Source organism: Mchenga conophoros, linkage group LG10, assembly GCF_057382185.1.
Source record: "Mchenga conophoros isolate Kocher_MC1m ecotype Shallow Benthic linkage group LG10, M_conophoros_male_GT1.1, whole genome shotgun sequence".
Classification (NCBI taxonomy): Eukaryota; Metazoa; Chordata; class Actinopteri; order Cichliformes; family Cichlidae; genus Mchenga; species Mchenga conophoros.
The window spans coordinates 14,730,923-14,754,743 of record NC_140535.1 but is presented as its reverse complement, the minus strand read 5'-3'; the positions used below and the strand labels follow the sequence as shown (position 1 = coordinate 14,754,743).

General features: G+C 42.6%; 1 protein-coding gene across 2 annotated transcripts in view; it reads right to left on the bottom strand.

Annotated features, from left to right (window-relative positions):
* Window positions 1-1,115: 1,115 nt before the first annotated feature.
* Window positions 1,116-23,821, bottom strand: part of LOC146565508 (cell adhesion molecule DSCAML1-like) — a 54,185-nt gene continuing 31,479 nt past the window's right edge. The window contains exons 6-33 of one of the 2 annotated variants that reach the window (XM_085288650.1): window positions 23,282-23,557; window positions 22,813-23,109; window positions 22,028-22,300; window positions 20,876-21,160; window positions 20,640-20,759; window positions 20,288-20,464; window positions 19,516-19,715; window positions 19,195-19,291; window positions 18,907-19,035; window positions 18,645-18,812; window positions 18,464-18,534; window positions 17,925-18,165; window positions 16,798-16,983; window positions 15,662-15,817; window positions 13,945-14,084; window positions 11,604-11,757; window positions 10,939-11,056; window positions 10,644-10,807; window positions 10,452-10,550; window positions 10,027-10,215; window positions 9,545-9,832; window positions 9,275-9,430; window positions 9,157-9,187; window positions 8,917-9,035; window positions 8,660-8,812; window positions 8,246-8,446; window positions 7,849-8,160; window positions 1,116-4,213 (exon numbers count right to left, since the gene is read on the bottom strand). In XM_085288650.1, coding sequence (XP_085144776.1) covers window positions 3,780-4,213; window positions 7,849-8,160; window positions 8,246-8,446; window positions 8,660-8,812; window positions 8,917-9,035; window positions 9,157-9,187; window positions 9,275-9,430; window positions 9,545-9,832; window positions 10,027-10,215; window positions 10,452-10,550; window positions 10,644-10,807; window positions 10,939-11,056; window positions 11,604-11,757; window positions 13,945-14,084; window positions 15,662-15,817; window positions 16,798-16,983; window positions 17,925-18,165; window positions 18,464-18,534; window positions 18,645-18,812; window positions 18,907-19,035; window positions 19,195-19,291; window positions 19,516-19,715; window positions 20,288-20,464; window positions 20,640-20,759; window positions 20,876-21,160; window positions 22,028-22,300; window positions 22,813-23,109; window positions 23,282-23,557 — 5,234 coding nt within the window. In that variant the 3' untranslated portion in view covers window positions 1,116-3,779. The remainder of the gene's footprint in view (window positions 4,214-7,848; window positions 8,161-8,245; window positions 8,447-8,659; window positions 8,813-8,916; window positions 9,036-9,156; window positions 9,188-9,274; window positions 9,431-9,544; window positions 9,833-10,026; window positions 10,216-10,451; window positions 10,551-10,643; window positions 10,808-10,938; window positions 11,057-11,603; window positions 11,758-13,944; window positions 14,085-15,661; window positions 15,818-16,797; window positions 16,984-17,924; window positions 18,166-18,463; window positions 18,535-18,644; window positions 18,813-18,906; window positions 19,036-19,194; window positions 19,292-19,515; window positions 19,716-20,287; window positions 20,465-20,639; window positions 20,760-20,875; window positions 21,161-22,027; window positions 22,301-22,812; window positions 23,110-23,281; window positions 23,558-23,821) is intronic. The other variant, XM_085288651.1, reaches the window with a different exon arrangement.

The window sequence follows — 23,821 nt, the reverse complement described above, 5'->3', positions numbered from 1 at the left end:
TCCAATGGAAATACAAGCAGATGGTCATTAGCGCATATATCTAATCAGCCAATCACATGATTGAGAATGGATTCTTGATGGATTTGAGCATATATATAAATGCATAAAGAAAGGCCTGCTGAAATTCAGAATGAACATCAGAATGGGGATCTGTAGTTTACAGAGAATGGTCTGATAACAGAGATCAGAGGAGAATAGCCTGCTTTGAGCTGACAGGAAGGCAACAGTAACTCTTTGCAACCACGTTATGCAGAAGAGCATCTCTGAACACACAACACATCAAAGCTTTAAGCAGATGTGCTACGGCAGCAGAAGGCCGCACAGGTGCCACCTCTGTCTAAGAACAGGAAATGGAGGCTTCAGTTTGCACGGGCTGAAAACTGGACAATGTAAAACGTTGTCTGGTTTGATAGGTCTTGATTTCTACTGCAGCATTTGGTAGGGTCAGAGTTTAGTGTAAACAATATGAAAGCATAAAACATCTACTTATTTCTGTTCATGGACTTCACTAGAGAGGCTTTGCACAGTTCAAAATAATCCTTGTTTGTCATATTCTGAGTCTAGGTCCATTCCCTCAGTTCATTGTCTGCCTAAATCTGTGTTAGCCCCTTTCCCCTCTTTTAGGCCAGCTGTCTAAGAAGGGTTTGATCAGGATGGGCTCTTGTGCTTAGCGCCACAACCGTGTACCTATGATGACCTTATCGAGGATATTAGGCATCATAAGGAGCCAAGTGTAGAAAAATCTGTCTTGTAGAGAATCTTTCAAACATTTTTTTGATTTCCAAGAGTTTTTGGCTTATGGAAATCCATGGAAGATGACCTTTAGAGAGCATCCACCATAATAACAGCATACATATGACAAAACAGAAGGTCAACCATCAAACGTAGCCTCTTAAAATGTTGTATGATGTCAGTCTGCCACAGATTACCACAATTATGTAACTTTTCAAGACTTTTTCATTCACGTGGCAGCTCATTTACTATATGTATATATTTATATATATATATATATGTTCATGAACACTGGTTTGGCTGTAAACTCCATGCGTGTGTAGGTCCAGACATTTTCACAAGACATACAAACAGACCTCTAGATAATGACAGAAGCCGTGACATATGAAAGATAGCTTTATTGCACAAGGTGTTAAATGATCTTTTTAGTTTTTGCTTTCTTTTCATAGAAAATGTACCTTTGAACACAAGCAATTGCTGTAACAAGCAACTCAAACAAATGTTTGGGATACCCTCAACATTTTTTTTTTAAGTTTGGATTTTCATACACTTTTTCCCTTCAATTTTTCCCTTTTAGCAAGCATGCAATGACTTAATTTGAGGATGAACAAAATATAAAATAATGCTAATTAAAAAAAAGGAAAAAGGACAAATGACAACATCAAAAGACTTTAAAAAAAGAATAAAAATTCAACAAATTAGTATCAAAAAACGTAAAGGGAAAGAAAAAATGTTGTTGTTTTTTTGCCCATTTCAGAAGTAAAATACTTTTTTCTTAATACTATTTCAATTTTGAAACTGGGGCATTCAACCCTGATGTGTCCCCTGATTTATTCTGACGAAAAAATAGCTCTTCATACAAAACTGTGTATATGTACAAGACTTAATCTATAAACAACACTGACAAAGGTAGAGATGATGGATCTTGTATGAATAGGGTGTTGAATTTTTTTTTACTTAAATTTATCTGAATGGGGTTTAAATGACAGGAGCCTGAACGATTCAGGTTTACAGACAGACTCCTGTCCAGTATATACACAATACAACAGTAGTTTGTGTGACCAAAAGAGCTATGAGTCCCTGATTTTCACTTGGCTGAACTAGTTTTAGCCACAGGCCACATAGCTTTGTACCGTTTGGCCTCTGGTACCAAAAAATTTAGACCAAACAAGTTGAACGGAAAATCAAAACGTGAAAATCAACCGAAGAACAGATTCCCCTCCCCCTAAACAAACAAACAAGCAAACAAAGCAAATGGATGAATAAATATAAAACCACAAAACCGCTGCTTTGTAAATGCTTAAAACAATCGATCCATTATTTTCTTGTGTGAATGCACGTTAGCGCAAAAAAATGGAGGGGCATCGAGATGAAGAAAGTGTGGCGTTTACAGTACTTAAAACTGGACAACAACAATGATATCGATCATATAATTTTCAAAACTGAACTCCCTGACATATAACATCTCTCGACATTAAATTATCTTACTTCATTCACATCATGACTGGGACTCCTTCAGCTAGCTGTCTTTTTAATCTACGAAGAGCAAAGCCTAGCTGTGTGGCACGGCTGACGGAGAAGTTGGCAGGATGCTCTATCCGTGACTGTCAATCTCTGCCGCCCGTGCCACAAATAGAAGCCTTAATACTCTATAATAACTAAAAGTCTGTGACCACTTTGCAGCAAACCTTCTCCCAGCATAAAACTTACTCGGGGATCCTCTGAGACACTGATTTGGTTTCTGAATGTTATTGTATTTACCAGCCACTCAGGCTACTGACACGCTTAATAAAAAGTCAAGGAGCCTATATCCTCATGGGTAGACTTATATTATTACAGAAATCCTGGAAGGCCTTGTGTCATGATTGTTTTCACCAAACAACCAAGGAGGCATTGCGATCCAAGGATGTCGTGTTCTGCTGCACTGTCTCACTTCTCCCATGACACCGTGCGGATAGGAAAGCATCCCTCTCTGTCCAAACGTAAGCAAAACACCCTTCTTCTAGTCACCCTACATACAGTAACATACAAAACATCCTGTATATATACTAAACATTTTCTCTCTTTAGTCGAACCTTCATTTTTTTTAATTCCTCTTTTTAAAATTTCATGATTGAGCGATTGTCTCGTTCTTAAAATTTGACATTAACATTAAATTGCTGTATATAATACTACACTATTGTAGTATGTAAAATTTATACTTTGTCATAATTTCACTTAAATGTCAATAATATACCTACATAGAAATATATATGTAAATTCTTTATAATACCAAATATTCTGTATTTGTAATGTGAGAAATTATAGCTGGTTCATTTGGGTTGTCATGATTTGTTTAAGTTAGACAATGTTCAGCTGCAGAGTGATGTGTGGAGGATGCTAATGTGACTAAAATCTTCTTGGAAGGGAACCTGAATCATTACTTTTGGGAATCAACATTATAGAATCTGCCAATAGCATTATGGGGCTTTAAGAGACACAAAGAGGGTGAAAGATACAGTAAGAAGAGGGAACTTAATCGGAAGGCTTGCAAATTGACAATAATACTCAAACTATGGAGGACAGTGTGTGTGTGTGTGTGTGTGTGTGTGTGTGTGTGTGTGTGTGTGTGTGTGTGTGTGTGTGTGTATGAGACAGGATGGCCACACAGCTTCATACTGGCTATGGTAGTCTTCATATTCATAAACACAGAGGTTTTAGCTCCTCGGTTACAGTCAGTATTTCAAAATGACCACAGAATCGCTTCCTGGTTTTTCGCTGTGCAGCTCCTGCGGGAGCTGAGTGGAGCTGAGCACCAGCCGGCTGGAACTGTTAGTTGGAGTTAGTAGTTCTTTTATAAGAGTCCCACATGAACATGAAAAGTAGGGTTAGCTGGGTCTCTGTCTGGGAGAACATCTTTCCCAAGGTAAATCAGACAGGATGCTGGGCAGTTCACCATTAATTGGGTTTGAAGAAAAAATGGTTGCATGCCCATTCAGACCCAGATCGCAGAGCGCCAGAGTGGGGCTGGCTGAGGAGTGGGACAGCAGTCTGTGCAGAAGAATGGACTACACCAGCGTGTATGACTTGGAGTAGGCCCCCACACTCTGTTTCTGCAACCTCCCCAGTGCAGAGGAGCTGCTCTCTAGGAGCGAGTCTCTGGAGCCCCCCACCTTGTTACTGTTGGTGGGGTTGCTGCTCGTGCTGGAAGTGGAAGCTGTTGCTGCATTATTGGAGCTGGGCATGGTGAGAGTCCTTTGAGGCAAGGTGGCAGTGCCAGAGCTCGCACCCAAGCTGCCCAGCCCAGAGTGGCCCAGTGTCTGGGCCTGCTGCTTCGCAGGGTCTAGAGTCTTGTGACGGCCCTGGGTGTGATACGCCCGCTGCGTCAAGCTGCGGATCGACGCTTCTCGCGGCGGCACTGCTGGGCATGGGTCATGCAGCTCCCCTTGCTTGCGGAAAAATGGGTCTGTCTTCATGTAAAGGGGCAGGTTACAGAATTCACCTAAAAAAGCCACAGAAGAGTCAGGACAAAACCATACAATTCATTCATATGAGTAATAACCACTTCCTATAACGGACACAAGTTGGATATTTTGCTTGTGTATCACAAGTCTGTTACGTGCATGCAATTATTAGTGCTATTAAATATTTTTTGATTCATCCTTGAATCATCCAGAGTAGCAATAATTCATTGGCTTGCACATTTATCTTCATTGTGTAATAAAAACCTTTCTTTGTTTATACAAATGCCAACTTTACGCAGAGACCTTTTATTCCCATTACAATATTTCCAATCTGAATATTCTGACCTGATCACACCTCTTTGCCCTTCATTGTGTCTAATGAAAGGCAAATGGCAAAAGTACAGAACAGAGCAGGCATCAGTGATATGAAAGTCAGATACAGTGGCTTGCAAAAGTATTTGGCCCCCACAACTTTCCACATTTTGTCACATTACAGCCACAAACATGAATCAATTTTATTGGAACTCCATGTGAAAGACCAATACAAAGTGGTGCACACGTGAGAAGTGGAATGAAAATCATACATGATTCCAAACATTTTTTACAAATAAATAACTGCAAAGTGGGGTGTGCGTAATTATTCAGCACCCTTTGGTCTGAGTGCAGTCAGTTGCCCATAGACATTGCCTGATGAGTGCTAATGACTGAATACAGTGCACCTGTGTGTAATCTAATGTCAGTACAAATTAGAGATGGCACGATACCACTTTTTTATGTTCGATACCGATATCATAAATTTGGATATCTGTCGATACCGATATGAATCCGATATAGTGTGTTTTTAATCAATAAAACGTATTTTTTAATATCTTGCTGCTTTTTGTATAAGTTCATACTCAAGTTAAAAAACAAAACAAAACACTAAAGCTATTCTGTTATACCTGTATGCAAAAAATACACTGCACCCAAAATATTTCATAGTTCAGCAAAACTGATCAATCTAATAAACTTAAACCTGCACCAGCCTCCCTATTCTGGTATTTTAAAGAGTAAGCAACCTAACCAATAGGGCTCTAAAACTCCCAGCAAAAAAAACCAAACAAAAAATAGGGAACCACCCCTCACGCTCCACCTCATGATGCTTAATCGACGTAATCAACTTTAATTTGATGCAGTGTGAAAAAAATGCACAGAAATCAATTAATTTTGAAGAATAATTAAATAGATTCAACATCTTTCTTCAACAGAACTGCAGACTGCACAGATCATCCCTTCCCAAAGGAAAAAGTAGTATAGCTTACTAGGGTATATTAGACTTAACAGTTACTATATACAGTAATGGACTTCTATACATTTTACATCAGATTAAAACTTTGGGTGTAAGATTCAGATAATTATGTATTAAAAGCTTGACATTTTAAATGAGAATAAGAAAGAAAAGTATGTCTTTGTGCCCCCTTTTCCCTGTTAATGCCCTATCGGCCCCCCTGGCTAAACTTTGCTAGACCCGCCCCTGCACAGTTACCAGCCGTCAGCTACGTAGAAAAGGATCCTGGTGTAGAAAGTAATGTTAAATAAATTCTAACAACAGCTTATCAAGCTTAAACGTGCTGCTGTTGTTCAGCCGCTGGTTTCCTCTTTCTGGCATGAAGTGGGCCAAAAACAAAGAAGAGAGACGGACTCGCAACAGAAAAGCCGATCAGCTGATCATTGATCAGTTTCACGACTGAAGTAGCAGCAAGAGAGGGAGAGAGAGAGAAGAGGCAGTGGCTCCATATATCAGTTGTTAAGCTTAACGCGGGAATGCTTTACAAACATTCAGAGATGAACTTACACACTTGCTTTACTTCTCTCTGGGATCACTTCCTCGGAGATGAAATGCGGGATTGCTAACAAGGCTACAAATACACACAGCCGCTCTATCACGTGACACATACTGCTGCAACGTGCTAAGGTTATGAGCCGAGTTAGGCCATGTAGCAAGTTTTGTGAGGTTCTTTTCTGATATTTAATGGATCGGATTACATTTTTTATTTCCCTCCGATATCCGATCCAGTAATTAACGTCAGTATCGGACCGATACTGATACGTAATATCGGATCGGTCCATCTCTAGTACAAATACAGCTGCTCTGTGACGGCCTCAGAGGTTGTCTAAGAGAATATTGGGAGCAACAACACCATGAAGTCCAAAGAACACCCCAAACAGGTCAGGGAGAAAGTTATTGAGAAATTTAAAGCAGGCTTAGGCTACAAAAAGATTTCCCAAGCCTTGAACATCCCACAGAGCACTGTTCAAGCGATCATTCAGAAATGGAAGGAGTATGGCACAACTGTAAACCTACCAAGACAAAGCCGTCCACCTAAACTCACAGGCCGAACAAGGAGAGCGCTGATCAGAAATGCAGCCAAGAGGCCAATGGTGACTCTGGATGAGCTGCAGAGATCTATAGCTCAGGTGGAGGAATCTGTCCATAGGACAACTATTAGTCGTGCACTGCACAGAGTTGGCCTTTATGGAAGGCAAGAAGAAAGCCATTGTTAACAGAAAACCAGAAGAAGTCCCGTTTGCAGTTTGCCACAAGCCATGTGGGGGACACAGCAAACATGTGGAAGAAGGTGCTCTGGTCAGATGAGACCAAAATGGAACTTTTTGGCCAAAATGCAAAATGTTATGTGTGGCAGAAAACTAACACTGCACATCACTCTGAACACACCATCCCCACTGTCAAGTATGGTGGTGGCAGCATCATGCTCTGGGGGTGCTTCTCTTCAGCAGGGACAGGGAAGCTGGTCAGAGTTGATGGGAAGATGGATGGAGCCAAATACAGGGCAATCTTGGAAGAAAACCTCTTGGAGTCTGCAAAAGACTTGAGACTGGGGCGGAGGTTCACCTTCCAGCAGGACAACAACCCTAAACATAAAGCCAGGGCAACAATGGAATAGTTTAACACAAAACATATCCATGTGTTAGACTGGCCCAGTCAAAGTCCAGATCTAAATCCAATCGAGAATCTGTGGCAAGATCTGAAAACTGCTGTTCACAAACGCTGTCCATCTAATCTGACTGAGCTGGAGCTGTTTTGCAAAGAAGAATGGGCAAAGATTTCAGTCTCTAGATGTGCAAAGCTGGTAGAGACATAACCTAAAAGACTGGCAGCTGGAATTGCAGCAAAAGGTGGTTCTACAAAGTAGTGACTCAGGGGGCTGAAAAATTACACACACCCCACTTTTCAGTTATTTATTTGTAAAAAATGTTTGGAATCATGTATGATTTTTGTTCCACTTCTCACGTGTACACCACTTTGTATTGATCTTTCACGTGAAATTCCAATAAAATTGATTCATGTTTGTGGCTGTAATGTGACAAAATGTGGAAAAGTTCAAGGGGGCCGAATATTTTTGCAAGCCACTGTATAGTATGAAAATGAGGAACTGATGTGGAAGTAGATTTCAAAATGGCTTGGGACAAAAATCTAGTTGTTGTTTTAGCAACCAGTGGCTTTTTGTTACTCTCATCCTTGTGTGTCTTTAATTGTGGGCATGCAATACATACATATGGGTGTCCTAACTGTAATTATGTGTAATTCTACATGTGCACTGAATGTAAAACAAGTACAAACAACAAATCAAAAGAACAGCGTCCCCACATGGGTCTCAGCTCTGATACTTACTTTTGTTAGCACGGTGGGGAATGGGCACAGCCACATTTTTACCGCGGTCGTAGTCCTGCGGTTTGGGTGGTGAGGCAGTGAAGCGGCAGATGCCTGGTTCAGAGGGTGTACTGAGGGAGGTCATGCTGTCTGCTGGGTCATTGGTACCTGTCGTCATTTGATCAGACGAGCTATCAGAGATAAAACATTCTGTGATTGTAAACTTGGCGTGTTGTAGATGCTCCTCCAGCTTGGCGTGCTCATACGCCCTAGCCAGCTCCTCGTAGGTGGAGGACGCGCTCTCTGTGGACACCATGCTGTTCCTTCCCTTATCTGAAAGAAAAGAAGTGTAGTTTTTTTCAACCATTTACTTAGCTACTCAGTTACAAGAGAGTAAGTTTTCTTAATTTTAACCCACCTGTGTCCTGTGAGAGGCTGGCACTGTAGCTGTCACTCTCGGTGGCTGTGATGCCATGAGAGCCCATCGTCCGCCAGTCAGACGTCAGAGTTCGTGCAGAGGCTGTTGACTGACTTTGACTTGGGCGGCTAAGCGTCCACTGGCTGGAGTATCTGTTTCTAGAGCTGTGGGCTGATTTTATGCTCTTTCGTGACACTGGGTCTGAGAAGAGAGAGGTCACAGGGATCAGAGAACATCTAAGGATCAAAGATGCTTGGTATCCATGTATTAGCTGTCAATAAGTCTATATTTTCTCAAATGTATTGGAGATGTACTTCAATAAAAGATCAAATCTGTTGCTCATATTTAAAGCCTCAAACTATTTCACTGAAAGCTGTGACAAGCAGAACAAATATGAACCTAAAACAAACTCACTTGTGCCAGGCCGAATGTCTGACATGTCAATCAAAGGGCCTGAATTCTGGATAAGGGCTTGGTGATGCAGAGAAACGCCTGTACAGAAGTTCTGTGGATTCACTGACTGGCTGAACTCTGTGTCTGTCACCGGCACTGCTGCCTTGTCCTCTCCTGTTGCAAGCAAGGAAATAAACGAGTTACTAAGATCTTTTAGAGGCTTCTAAAAACCCCTCTATGAATGGCAGCCGTGTTGCTGTCAATGTGTGGTCACATGCCTATCTGTTTGATGCCTTCCTTGTCTTCAATGAGGAGCTGGACACGTGGGATGTCAATATGGAGCCTTGGTCCTTGAGGAGGACCCTTCACTGGAGTGTCTATGCTTCGATTGTTCTTGCTACACAGAGACAAAAAAACAAAAACATATATATTAAGCCTGAAATTGCTTGTAAGTGATTTATTTATGCAAAATACAGCTATTCTATACAGTACACATAACAAATAAAGCTGTCTCTTACCTGATAAGCATCTCTGCAAGGCTCTTAGCATCTGCGAGAAGACGGTATAATTATATAATTAAGACATATTTTTTCAGCTTGTCACTTGTGTTAGTATATTAAATAGTTTACTTCCCACCTCTAAGTCGTTTGAGCCTCTTCTCCTTGCGTTTCTTTCGTATAATGAAGAGCAAAGCAACGCCAAGGGTAACCAGAATGACAGGAGAGCCGATAGAGAACAGTTTCTTCACATCGTCCCCCTCTCCACGAGCTGATTTAATGGGAGGGATTGTACCTAATGAGAGTAGAAGGAGAAGAAAAATTTGATAAAATTTACAAGAGTCAGTAACAGAAACATGAATGAGAGGAAAAAGATACACCAAGACCTAAAAAACTAGGAAAGACTTACTCCCATCGTAGTCAGTTGTGGCAAACTGGGAGGTCTGGTTGCCACACCCAGCACTGTTGCAGGCCTTCATTTTGAGCTCGTACCAGGTGGCCTCTCGCAGCTCACTGAGGAAAAGCTGATTTGTGGAATTGGCCTTGAGGCTCTGCCAGGCCCAAGTACCTTTGGGCCTAAAGTCCAGCATCAGGTAAGTGATAGGGCAGCCCCCGCTGGTCCAACCCTGAAGGTTGAGGCCTGCATGAGTGGAGTTGATGTGCGTTAGCAGTGGCTGGTCCTTGTTGAACACCGGTTCTGGAAAAGGAAAAGACACTAGGTTAGAAAGATAATCATAAATTAGCAATTTAAGATGTATTTATCTGTGATGCATTGATGGCTTCATGTTTGAGAAGAAAGTTGTAACTGCTGCTACAAGAACAGACAGTAAAGAAAGAGAAGATTTATTTCGACTTAATTCCAGCTTCAACACTTTTCTCTAGACCCCTCACCTCTTCCATGCGTCTTTGCCTCAATGATCTCACTGATACGTCCTGAGCCCACACTGTTCTTGGCAGCCAACTTGACCTTGTACCAAGTTCCACAGCGGAGATTGTCCAACCTGAAGGAACGCTCGCTGGAGCTGATGAACACATCTCTCCATTCCTCTGTGTTGTCCACAGAATACTGCAGCACAAATCCTGCAGGCACACCAGTACACATTTATGTCAAACACAGCTACTAATGGTGGTGTATCCTTGCTGCAGCTCCATCTGTTGGACACCAGGGGGCAACAATCAGCTACAATTAGCTACAGCCAGCTGCGGTTTGACTTCCTTTTACCTAGAAACATAAGCTTGTTGCACAACTGGATAAGTACATATGACATCAAAAGTGTGAAGCACCCTTAAAAAACAGGTCAACAATATTTAAATACCCCTGATGGAGCTTCCTCCATTATCCCCAGGAATCCAAGCCAGGGTGATGGAGGAGGTGGAAGTAGTGGAGACAGTCAGACGAGGCTGGTCAGGAGGAACTGGATGTACACACACACAGACAATAACTTAGCACCAGGACAGAAGTGTCTGTTTCACTCAAATAAGTTTATAAATTTTCTGTTTCTTCTTACCTTGTACCACAAGGTTTACTATGATGGTGTCAAAGCCTAGGGTATTAGTGGCCGTACAGGTGTAGTACCCAGAATCCTCTGCTTTGACTAAGCGTAGCACCAGTGTACCATTGGATAAGATCTGCCGTTGGCTGTCAGCTGTCACAGGAATGGCAGAGTCCTCACTGATAAAGAGCAGACAGGTTATTCAGGATTAAGAGCAGTTTTAAAAAAATCAATTTTCCTCACAAGAAATAGCATCAGCATGTGTGCATGATATCTCTGATATCTAAGGGTATACAGTGACCGCTCTGACCTGTCTTTGGTCCATTTAATTGTGGGAGTAGGCTCTCCCACTGAGCTGCAGGGCAGACGTACTTCCTTCATCCAGGGAGTGGTCACAGTGCCCCCAAAGGACAGGATTTTAGCTGGGACTGCACACAAAGATGCAACCAGTAAAACTCAACTTTAGCACATGATGTTAAACTCAAATAGTAAGCATTACACCAAAATGACTCTATTCATACTTCAACTTGTCTTTCTGTGTCTGCTTTTGGATGATTAAGTGGGCCTGAATCGTTTTTCCTGGGGGATTAAAAAGCTGTACCATAGTGTTTTAATGTAGCCCCCTGTCAAAACTCTTAGTCTCGAGTCTATCATTTCTCCATAAATCCTCCCTTCTATTGATTTTGCCTGCTATCTCTCTCCCCAAGGGTCATTTTACTGGATAGGCCCTGTTCATCACCACATAATTAACAACAACGTTTCTTGCAACACAGCCGCTGCTCAATCAATACCACGGCTGTCAATCAATAGCAGAGATTGTACACAGAGCGAGAGGGAGGGAGACTGATGAAAGTGATCTGTGTAAAGGAGATCATGCTGCCAGTTCATAGCCATGTTTACCGCGCTCTCCCTGATAACCTTTGCACAAATCCCTTTACCCTTCTTCTCTACAACTGGCATGCCTGGGGGACCCACCTTTCCCAGCAGGCTCCACAGTGACCTTTGCGCTAATGTTGCCTCTTCCAGCAGTTGTCACAGCTGCAGCCCAGATGAGGTATTGTTTACCGCGGGTAAGGTGCGTGATACGGTAGAAGAGCATCTCTGGGTTGGCCTCATACTCACTGGGAGCCTGGGACAGAGGGCACGCAATGTCATGTTAGCAAATAAAACAGTAATATAACAGGAGTGGTGGCAGCTTGTGGACTTGATTAAAGTGCTACATTTTATAAAGCTACAAAGGAAATTAAGATGAACATAACATTAATTTAGGCTCTATTCTGTTTAAGTTTCAGCATAACATACGTGACACCAGGAAACTGAAACTAATGCTCCTGCAGTTGACAGATTAAACAGTTTTTTTTTACATCTGTCCTTTTCCTATTGTGACACATCAAAATGCGCTCAGTGAAAAAGGAGGTGTGCAATTTTCCTTGAACACTGTCGGTATCTTGAAACAACAAAAAAGCATACTTTTTGGAGAAATAAAGGGAAAGCCAAATACATCTGTCAATGTCATCTGTTTGTTTAAAATTTTAACTTATTAGCCTCACTGGCAGTGTTTGCCTCGTGATAAAAGGCAGAAATGATACATATATTGTTTCTCGAATCACTTAAATCCAAAGCACAAACATAGAGTCCACTGAGATGTTTTGTCTCTGATACACTGACAGCAACTTGCATTTTTGACTCTTTCTTTATTTGTCTTTCCCAAAATTTAAGGATGATACTGTGCATTATTTTTGCCGGGTTTTCTCAGCTATGGCTGACCTCCTTATGGATTCCATTTCCACCCAGATCAACTTGTGAATTTATTGTCTGAACAACCTAGATCTTATGCTGTATACAACTTGACATCATTTGAATGTTTTGAGGGAGTTAAAGCTTTTTGCAGAGTGTTTTGGTTGTAAAGGAGAAACAGATGTGGTATGTGGTATTCTCTCTCTCTCTGTTTTTTGTTTTTTTTTTGTTCAGGCAAAACCCATAAAACCATGTCTTTTTTTAAACAAAAACTATAGAAAATATGCACAGCGAGCAGTATGATTGCTCAGAATTGAACACAGGTTTTAGGTCAACACAAGAAAGGCAAAACAGAAAATGTAAACCTTTGTGCGGAGCTGTCTATTTGTCCCACAACTCAAAATAAATTTGATGCAAATGACCTACAGCTACTTATAATGCTGTACTCAACACTGGATTTAAGGTTTGCTTGGATGTATTTTTCCTCCAAGCAAACCTTTGAGAATGAACACACACTCACCTGCATCCACACAAACACATACATGGCAATGCACAAAAAGACTGTTGTCTCTTAAGATGATCCGCTGTTCTCTCTCTTTAATCTGTTCATCTCTGTGTTCTTTCACCATTTGCTTTTTCTTTCCCTCTCTGTCTAGCTCAGTGAAGAGGACTGGATGGAGGGACACAGGGAGGGGAGGATGTGCATAAGTGTGTGTGTGTTTGTGTGCAGGGGGTTCGAACATTCCTTCAGCATCGTGGCGGTGTTGTGGTGATCCAGGGAGTGATACAGGGAGATAATGAAAAGACGGACAAAAGCACTCTCATCTCGATGTGACTGATACCCTCCTCTCTCCTCCATTCCACCCTGCCTGTCTCTCCCTCTTCCCTCATCCCTCTCTTTTTCTCTCATTTCCCCTCGGTCTTTCCCTACCTCTAATGGTGTGCTTCTTTTTCTCTCTCAACCTTCTTTCCACCCCCCTCCCTCCTTCCCTCTCTCCTCCCTGCCTGTGCTCATTTACATGGCACTCATGCACAGAGAGGGAGGAGTATTTGTGAATAATAAGAAAGTGAGATTCTAGCCTGATATCAGACTTCACCGTGTGCTGGTGTTTGTGTGCACATGATCTAACCACAATTGAAATGCTTGCACGTATGTGTATAAATAGAAAATGTCGAAATGTGATGTCTCTGTGAGTGTGTGCTTCTGATGCGGCAGTGTGCATGTGTGAGCTTGTTCTCTGGCTCATTTGCATATCTACGTCTCATCACGTTGCCAAGACAACCTCATCTGTTCATCTGGGAGGGCAGGAAATAAAGCGATGGTGCAAACACAGTGAAAGAGAGACATGCGCAACACACACACACACACACACACACACACACACACACACACACACACACACACACACACACACACACACACACACACACACACACAAATGCATGCATACAGGTTCATTTAATAACAGCGCTTACAAATGAATTATTTCCATTGGTAATTTAATAAGTTACTTGGTTTACACGGACCTCAGAGATAAATTGGCCCTATATGAATCACACCCACAGAGGAGGCACTTACTGGCTGTCCAGATCCGGGACTGGAGCAGTAGATGGTGTACTTGCGGATAATGCCATTTGGTTTGAGAGGAGGCAACCAGGACACAACCACACTACTTGAGGAGGAGGGAACTGCCTTGATGCCAGCCGGTGGACCAGGAACTAGGAGAAAAGACATAGCAACATCAGCATGGCGGGCACCCATATGTGTGTGTGTTTGTGTTTGTGCAGGCACATGCTGGGTGTTGGATAGCTATTAAAGTGAACAGGCTTTTTTTTGCGGATTGGAAGTCTTAGCCTGTACTAAGCTGCTCTGGAAGGACTTTGAAAAACATCCTTTTGAGGGGATGGCTGTGACATATGTTCATTCAGACACTGGTCAGCAGTTCTGACTCTGTGACACCCAGCATTCTCAAAACTCTCAAACAGATTAGACATTAGTGTCTGATCCTCTGCTAGCCACTTCAGCTTGGCACTGGACACTGTTTAATACTCTGATTACGAGATAATGGCACAAAAGGGGCTTAAAAAACATGCACACTTTACAAAAACACATCAGGACACTGGATACTGTGAAAGGTGAACAATAATGCTTTTGTTTCATTGGTCTTACAGTACTGGGTCCACACTATCAACCCTATTCAAACCAAACCATAAATATAACTTGTGCCTGACAGTGGGCCTCATCTGGCCTCTACAGAAGGAGGCTACCACAGTGTAAGACCCAGCCCTCTAAATCCATCCCCCATTCCTCTTGTTTTCTTTGTGAGGCCCCCTGATGCTCTCTACCCTCAGATCTCTTTCCCCTACAGAGGACATGAGTGGGCAAGAAAACAACAAAAACTCAGAAAGCAGAGATGCAAGTTTTAAACGAAGTAAGCAGGGACAAAAAAAGTGACAGGGATCATGTAACAATGGCAGCAGGGAGGCACACAGGAGGCTATCATTATCATAACTGGACCCCCATGTCAAAGCACCAGTAGGAGATGGGACAGTCAGGTCCCATCTGGTGCCCAAAATCTGCCCAGGACTCCAGACAGACAGATACACAGACAGACAGTCTGCCAAGACAGTCTGCTGCAGAACTAGCACAACCCAAGTGATGATGAGGAAGAGAACACTACTAAGTGAACAGTCTCATTTATAAAAATACACGATGGAACACTGAGTCAATCAGAAGAGGACAGCAGTCTAGACACAAATAAACAAACACCTCAGCTGTGGTGTTTCTCTTATAATTTTTTCACTCGTTATTTTTTGTCAGCCAAGAACGGGCTGTGCAATCGCCATTGTATCTTTCCATCTTCAGCCCCCCAGGCCCCTCCTCCTCCTTTATAAAGAGACATGGATCTGGCTGTAATCCTGCCTCCAATGGTGTAAGCACAAAATTAATTCTCTCTAATCCAAAAGGAGTTAATCCCTATGCCTATGGCAAGAGGGCTGGTGGTAAGGATGCAGGCCCAGGCCGATGGCTGACTCCTGGATGCTATATGCTCTAAGACATCACTTCTCCCTCCTCCTCCCGAAACACCTCCCTTAGCCCTGAGCTGTGGACTCAAAGCCTCTTAATTCTCATTAGCACAGCTAATGGAGATTCCCAGCATAGCTTGTTATGAGCTTTTGTTATGGGTTTGAGATACAACCAGCTCCCTTTTTTAAAATCTACCTCTATCCCATTTCCCATCTCCTTACATTGCACACTTTTCTTCATGTAAAAAACAAATGAATTGTATACTCACGATCCTCTCGGGTTTGGATATAGAGGACATTGCTGCGGACCCCATCGCCAGCTTGTGTGTAGGCCAGCACCTGAACACTGTAGTTAGTGAACTTCTCGAGCCCTCGCAGTTCCACCTGTTCACGTGTGGTGGTGATGTTTTGCATCTCTCCCCATTCTGAGGGAGAGGAGAAAAACTCTTTTTAGAAGCTGTAGGTGATGATAGGAGTAACAACACACATCAACTCTGTTTCCTAAAAAATATATTTATTTGCAGTTGCATTTATTTGGTAATGTAATACGTGGCCATTACTTTTTTTTTTCATGAATATAATTACCTTCCTATTTCAAAATTGTGTCTAAAGGAGGAGTAAATATTTTTTTAGGAAACAGAGTTGCACAGATATTGGACCTACAACACACAGACACTCATTGCTATACTGTGTGACTTTCTGATCACAAGTTTTATTAAAAATCTAAGAAACTATGACAGACTTAACAGAAATCTTTGGGGGTGAAAAATAAAATAAGTGCAGAAGTGCCAAAAACTCAAATACCTTAAGGCGACTTTCAAATTAAAATGACTAACTTAAGAGCTGAAAAAAAAAAAACATGTTTGCAATATGCTACATAAAAATGATGTTGTAGCAAGTCATAAGAACTCTACAGAGGCATCTTTTTTATATAACTCAGTCAATTAAATGTGATTAGGACTTATGCTTTGTATTATTAGGTGCATGATGTTGATCGTGTCTGGGGTGTTGGTGCTTCTGGAGCAGTTATCTGGCAAATAATATAGCACGCTGTGCAACTAACTGTTAGTTTTCCAAGAGTTTTATTTGTATGTAGTAAATAGGTATTTGTGCCTGTGTGATGCACCCCCGCTGTCTATGGATGGGTGCATCACCCTCTCATCTAAATGTGGTCACTTCTGTCAAATCAAAGGCTAGCCCTTAAGCTAAAGTTGAGCCATATCTCCATCTTGGACATACAATCTATTTGACAAACAGACAAATTCAAAAACACACAGGACCAGGAAGTGCTTTATGAGAAAGGTGTGGATACACATTAAAACATTCTGACTCACAGCACTGACAGAAAGGTAGGTGAGTGGGAGGACGGGTTGGTGAATCTTAGAATGAGATAGGTGATAATTACTCTGCATTGGCCACTGGGCCTGGCCCCCACAGCACCCACCTCCGTCAGGGAAGAGGGACCAAAACACAACCCGGTAGCCTTTCAGCACACCGTGCAGCGTCAGCCGTGGAGGCTCTGCCCATGTGATCACTGCCTCATCTGATGTCACAGAGATTGCTCTCACATTCTGCGGAGGCTCGCTGGGCACTGGGGAACATAGAGAGTGAGTGTTAGTGCTGCACTGTTAAACTATATTTGAGTACTCTTAGTGTTTTAATGGCTTCTACTGAAATCTGGTCCGACGTAGCATGGCAGCCGAAGCACTGATAAGTAATAATAACTCAATGTCACAAACCACAGGAAATCTCCGCTGAAATAAATCAGTCAAACAAGCTCAAATTAGTCCTGAATAGCTCCTTGTTCATTCCTAGCTTTTAGAGAGGAGAGTAGAAGTGGAGGGGGGTTGATGGAGAGGAGGAAGAGCACTGAGAGAGCAACATGAATAGTAAAAGAGCTACACCAAAGGGGTCAAAATGCAGATGAGCAGGGTGTGAGCTGAAATGTGGAGGATACAATCTAAAGGAAGACAATGTTCTTGTTTAAGCTAATTGAAGCTGTAGAGGCAGCTTCTGACTACCTGCGTGGCCAATTTTCATCATCCAAGTGCCCGTCATTACTCTCCTCTCAGACAGGAAGGGTCCAAAAAAGTATAAGAAATAAAAACACGGATAATAGACAGAGGACCAGTGAGGAGGATGACAAGGGAACCCATGGGAAGAAAGGGAAGATAAAGAAGGCAGACCAGGGAAAAGGGAGGTAGAGTGGGCAGACATTTAAAGAGTAATGGGGTTCCTTGTTCCTCTCTCGCTCTCTACCAGCCTAATGAAGGTGCTAATTAAAGTGGAAAGAATAATGGGGGATGTGCTGCAAATTTATTTCTAACATTTTGTTTGAGCATGCATTTCTACATGCATGTTATGTTCATTCATGAGTGTTTCATCCTGTTATTGCATTTGACTATTATTTTCATGTGTTCCTTTTGGATGTTTAAATTTTTTTCTTACAGTCCCTCCTCTTTTCCTTCCATACTCTCCTAAATTGTATCTCACAGTCTTCTCCTCGTTTTCTTCATCTTGCTGTCCACTTACCATCTTCCAGAGTGGTAGCATTGATCTCAGTACTGGATGGGCCAGTCCCAGCTCTGTTGAAGGCTTGGACCACCACCCCATACTGGGCAAACTTCTTTAGGTTGTCTAAGGTGTACACTTCACTGTCCCCCGTAGCTTTCATCTCCACAATACTATACTGGCCATTGCTACCTGGACCGTTCTCTCTGTATCCAATCTGGTAGCCGCGGATCACGCCGTTTTGCAGCTCCTTTTTTGGAGCCTGAAAGTTTTGGAGAAAAAAAGTTTTACTATGAAATTTGACAGCAATATGTAAAAAAAAAAGAAAAGAAATTAAACGAGATAAATTCTAAATTTTAGTTAGTTAATTTTTGCATTTCTGTAACCAACAATTTCACAGGTGTCTCTTAACATTTTGGATTTGTTTGTGACATCACTGAAACCTTGTTGTTTTAAATCATGGAGCATATCTTTATATCCCATCATTGTTTGCTTTCTAGTTATTTCCACTTATACTAGGCTTAATACTTAAATGAAGTCGTAAGCAACAGTGATTTTACCCTCCATGTGACTCGTATGCTCTGAGATGTCATCGGTTGCAGGATTACATCCATCGGAGGCCCGTCAGGTGCTGTTGATGGAAGATATCAGATAGTGATGGCTCTACTCCATACAGAGACAGCAAAAACAAATACTAGATAGGCAAAAAAACGTGATATTTAGAGAAAAACAATCACTTACGTGCTTCTTCGGTACTGATTGTGAGCTCTTTGCTGGGAAGACTGCGGCCAATCTTGTTGTAGGAGTACATGCGGATACTATAAACGCATGCCGGGTGCAGCTCTACAATGTTGGCCTGATTGTTGGTGGGTGAGATGTTCCTGGTTGTGTACATGTGATCCCATGTGTCTGTTGAATATGAGCAGAGGTTTATTTTTTCAGTTTTTAATTATTGAAATAACTTTTACATTAGGGATTAGGCTTGTTGTTTTTAATAACCCACCTGACTTGTTTTTGTACTCAATGTCATAGCTGGTGATGATGCTGTTGCCATCAAACCTTTGGATCCAGCGCAAGTTCATGCTTCTGTCCTTCACCTCCCGTACTTCGAGCTCGGGAGGATCGGGTGGCTCTGCGTGAGGGTGGAAAAAAAAAGAATTTTCCTTTGTTTTTACCACCATCAGTATCTCGTTAAATAACCTTTCCTCATTAGGTTGTTTACATACTTTTTTCCCCCTTAATTCTTTATTTAAATAAAAGAAGAGGGATTTGCAGTTGTTTGTAGAAATACCTTGTACAGTGAGTTGGATGAGCCCTCTGCCCTCTCCATAGGAGTTGATGGCATGGCAGGAGAAGAAGACAGAATCTCCTCGCTCGGCTGGGTTAAGCTGCGAGCATCAGCACAAGCAGGGAAAGATGACGTGTGAAATTTAGGAATATAATATCCTAAAAATATTCCCATAATAACTTCCTTTAATAGGACTTTTTTTAAAGCTTATTAAACCCTGCAATAGCCTATAGTAGAAGTAGATTTTTTTTTTTTAGCATAGTTCGGTATAATGGCATTAAGCTACACTAAAGGCCTGAAGAGTATAAGTATATATTATCTGACCTTTAGGGTAGAGATGACTTCATCCCCCTTTTTGTTGATGCTGATGGAGTAACGGGGATTTCTCTCTGCGTCAATGACTGTGTCCCCTCTCTCCCAGCGGATAATAATGGGCTGCTCGCCCCGTGCTGTGCAGTTCAGCTCCTTGATCTGGCCCTTCCTTGCCATGGTAGTGTTTGGGTGGCTGGTGATCATGGCAGGGACTGAGCAAATAGACAAGTGTCAGCATGATGAATCGTTTTGTATGGAATAATGACATGAGGGAAAACGGGCGTGTAGTATTGGAAACTGAGCAAGGATATATTACACATGTATAGACATCTCTTTTTTTCCATTTTATTCCCCATTTTCATTTCATGCTTCAAGCCCCACTGGCCTCTAACACCACCTCCTCCCTCTTTTTATTATTTTCGGTCTCTACTTTCGCTTCTCTTCCTCCTCTGTTACTTAGACGTAGATTATTGATTGAAGAGGTTCCTGTGGTTTTGCTTTCATCACTAATTCATCAACCCTTTTCCCCACCAAACATTCTGTAGCGCACAGGCTGACAGCCAGAGAACATCAGTCAATAGGAAAGGCACCCCCAGTGAAGGATGTGCAGGACACAGACTAAGTTAGGCTATGTTAAGCACAGGCCGCACTAGCCTGGGGCAAAAGTGCATCTTAGAAGAGCTGATCCCTGTCCAAAAAGCTGAGACTTATCTCAGCGCAATCCAGGAGATGTGGGTTTGAAAAGAAGTGGGTTCATGCCAAAAAGCAGAGGATTGACACTTACTCTTGACAGTAAGGATCATGCTTTTACTGATGTCTGAGCCCACTCCGTTGGAGGCCTGACAGAGGTAGTACCCCCGGTCGTCTTCAAGAACATGTCGGATCAGCAGAGAACCGTTTGACATGATCTGGATACGGCCAGTTAGTGGGACAGGATGGTACTGCTGAGGGTTTCCTACGCCTGCAGGACACAACACAAAGCATGTTCAAGTTCAAGTTCAAGTTCAACTTTATTGTCACTTCAACCATATACAGTTGGATGTATATGTACATACATATGTATGGAAGCCTGATACTTTTTCTTGTTCGTGTGTAGCTTTTACTGCAATGCCATGAGGATAATGTGCAGATTTTACCTTTGGCATGTTTCCACATGACTTTTGGAGGGGGGTAACCTTCCACGGAGCAGTTAAGTACTCCAGCTTTTCCATAGATACAGTCTTGATTGTTGGGCTGCACCACAAAACGCGGCGGCACTGAGAAACAGAAATCCTGATTTTATATAAATGGAAAAACTTGGTAGAAGTTACAAAAAGTAAGTGATCACAAAACAGTTCTACGGTTACTTTACACATTACACGTCACCCCTCACCAGTAACAATCAACTGTCTTTCCCAGCTGACAGTTGCAGCAGCATTGCTGGCGATGCAGGTGTAGTTTCCATTGTGCTTCAGTGTCACATTGGAAATTTGCAGGGAGCTCATGAACTCTTTGGTCTCTATTGCAACACCAGAGGCAGAGCCTGGCACGATGAGCTGGCCGTCTTTGTGCCAGGTGATGCGTATGGGCATGTCCCCAGATGACACCACACAGGCGATGTACATGAGCTTCCCCACTGAGGTAGAGGGGATATCGAAGGGCTGGATGAGCGGTGGCACTAGAGGAGAGAGAAAGGAAATCAGTGGAATAAAGGCAGTGATAGATGTTGAAGAGCGGCAATGTGGCCATCTGGAGCAATGCTAAGAGTCTGAGAGAGAGAGGGAGAAGGTCATTGGCCAGTGGGCCCCTCTTCAGCACCCCCCCACCACCCCACATCTCCTGCAGCCCATAATAGCTGCTCTGGTTACAGTCCAATTGGCAGGGGGAAGTCATTCTGTTGCCATGGTAATGGAGGTTGAGGTGGGGGTACTACAGCTGAGACATCTGGGGGATTTAATCTAGGCTTCATTATTATTCATCTAATTAAATCAGAGACACACTCACACACAGGCACATGTACACACCCTCAAACACCTCTGCAGCTGCCCTGCTTACTGCCATCGTTATCCCGCTCACAGACTAAATGAAATACGCACGACAAACATAAATCTACCCCCAAAACACCATTCATCTGCATTCAACAGCATTACTAAAGTTGCACTTGACAGCTTTGTACACTGGTGTCCCCCAAGTAGCAGTGACTAGCTGCTCTTCATCAAGAAATTTTACTTGCATCGCTTTTTCCCCCATCTTTTTTTAAGCTAAAGGAAGCAGTTTGAAAACCAAAGTAGTATTAGTATTGGTGATTGATTTCTTAAGATTTTTTTTCACTACTGTTTTAAGTGAATTTGAATTTTGGGTATGCATGGAGCATTACCTCTAGTTGAAATAGATTTGGGAAAAGCGTGAAGATGCAATATCTCCCTGTCAACTGATGTGTCACTTTATCTCTACTGCAGCCTAATTCTATAAATTGGGTTCATAAAATAGGTATAAATTTACCAAAAACACTGCCCAGTGCATCCGTACTCCTCTTCAGCTTTACCTTTGACAGTGACGTGGACAGTCTGGTTGATTGACACCTGGGGCTGGATCAAAACGCTACACAAGTAGGTCCCCTCGTCTGCGCCCTTCTGCACGTCTGTGAGCCTCAGTGTGCCGTTCTCAAACACCACTTGACGATGATTATCAGGCAGCTGCATGCCGTCCTTCAGCCACTTAATGGAGTAATACGGGTACCCAATCACACGACACGTTATATAGGTATTTCTGCCCGCCACTGCGGTGATGTCTCGCATGGGTCTAATTCGAGGTGGACCTGGAGACACGGGGAAGAGAGGGAGGGGATGGAGGGAGGAGACAGAGAGAAACACAGAGGTTGGAGAAAGGGGGAGATGAGGTGAGGGAGGTCATGGCAGAATATAGAGGGCAGCCACGGAGACAGGAAGGGAAGAGATAAAGGTTGAGGGATAGAGTGATTGGGGCCAGTTGACAGGTGGAAAGGGAGGTTAGTTGTGCCCCCTTTACTAAAATCTGATAGAGGATATTTGTTGATTTTAGCCTAATCACATATTCACTCAGTGTATTGTGTGTATAGATAGATAGATAGATAGATAGATAGATAGATAGATAGATAGATAGATAGATAGATAGATAGATAGATAGATAGATAGATAGATAGATAGATAGATAGATAGATAGATAGATAGATAGATAGATAGATAGATAGATAGATAGATAGATAGATGTGTGCAATGCCTCTCACTAGGTCCTGTATGTTTGTATAGATTCAGGTGTAGAGTGCATTTATATTGAAAAGCAGACAGGCACCTCTTACGTTTATGCGCGCTTGGTACTCGGCGCTACCGGCCGAGTTGCGTGCGACGCAACGATACACTCCTCCGTCTGGAATAAGTGGACTGCTGACGTTGACGTGCGATACAGTCAGGCCATCCGACAGGGTGTACTGGCTGGTCTTGTAGGTTGAATCTCTAATCACAGGTTCATCGTCCAGTGTCCACGTGATAGAAGGGGGTGGGGCTCCTTTGGCCGCACACATAAGGGAGAAAGGCTCGCCGGGGTTTACCACCCGCTCGCTGAAGGAAGACACAATACGAGGAGTACCATCTGAGAGGACAGGGGGAGAGAGGAAACAGAAGGACATAAATAGAAAGTGAGAAGTTCTGACAGAAAAGCAGAATACTTGAGAAGTTGCAAAGCCCACAGCAAACATATTAACTTTGAACACAAAGACTATGGCGCCTAATACCTGCACTTATTTAAGTCACTGTCCACGTACCCTCTAGCAGAATAATAGAGAAGTCCTGAGCAGTGTGGCCCTTTCGGGAAGCAAAGCACTGGTAGGCCCCAGAGTGAAGCTTCTGTGCTGCAGTGATCTGCAGGGTGTCATTGTGTTGTCCTTGGATGGAGATGTGCTCGTCTGGGACAATTGGCTCTGTGTTCCTGTACCAGGTGATGGTGTATTCTGGAGAGCCTTCCACAGTGCAGGTGAAGAACAGTGTGCTGCTGATGCCCGTTTTCAGATTCTTAGGGGACAAGGTCACTCGTAGTGGATCTGAGAGAAGACCACAGGAGTTCATAAAACAAAAATGTGGATCACTTTAATAGTATATCTGCTATAATAATCAAAAGGCATCAATGTGATTTGTAGCCTGCTAACTTACCTTTTTATTTACTAATTATGTTATCTTATTTCAAAAGGTGTTTTTTGTGTCTTTTGCCTTTCCTGCATCACTCTAAAATCATTAAACTGGATTCAAAACATGACACATGGTGCTTACAGTAGGCGTTTTCATTCACAGAGATGGGGAGAAAGAGA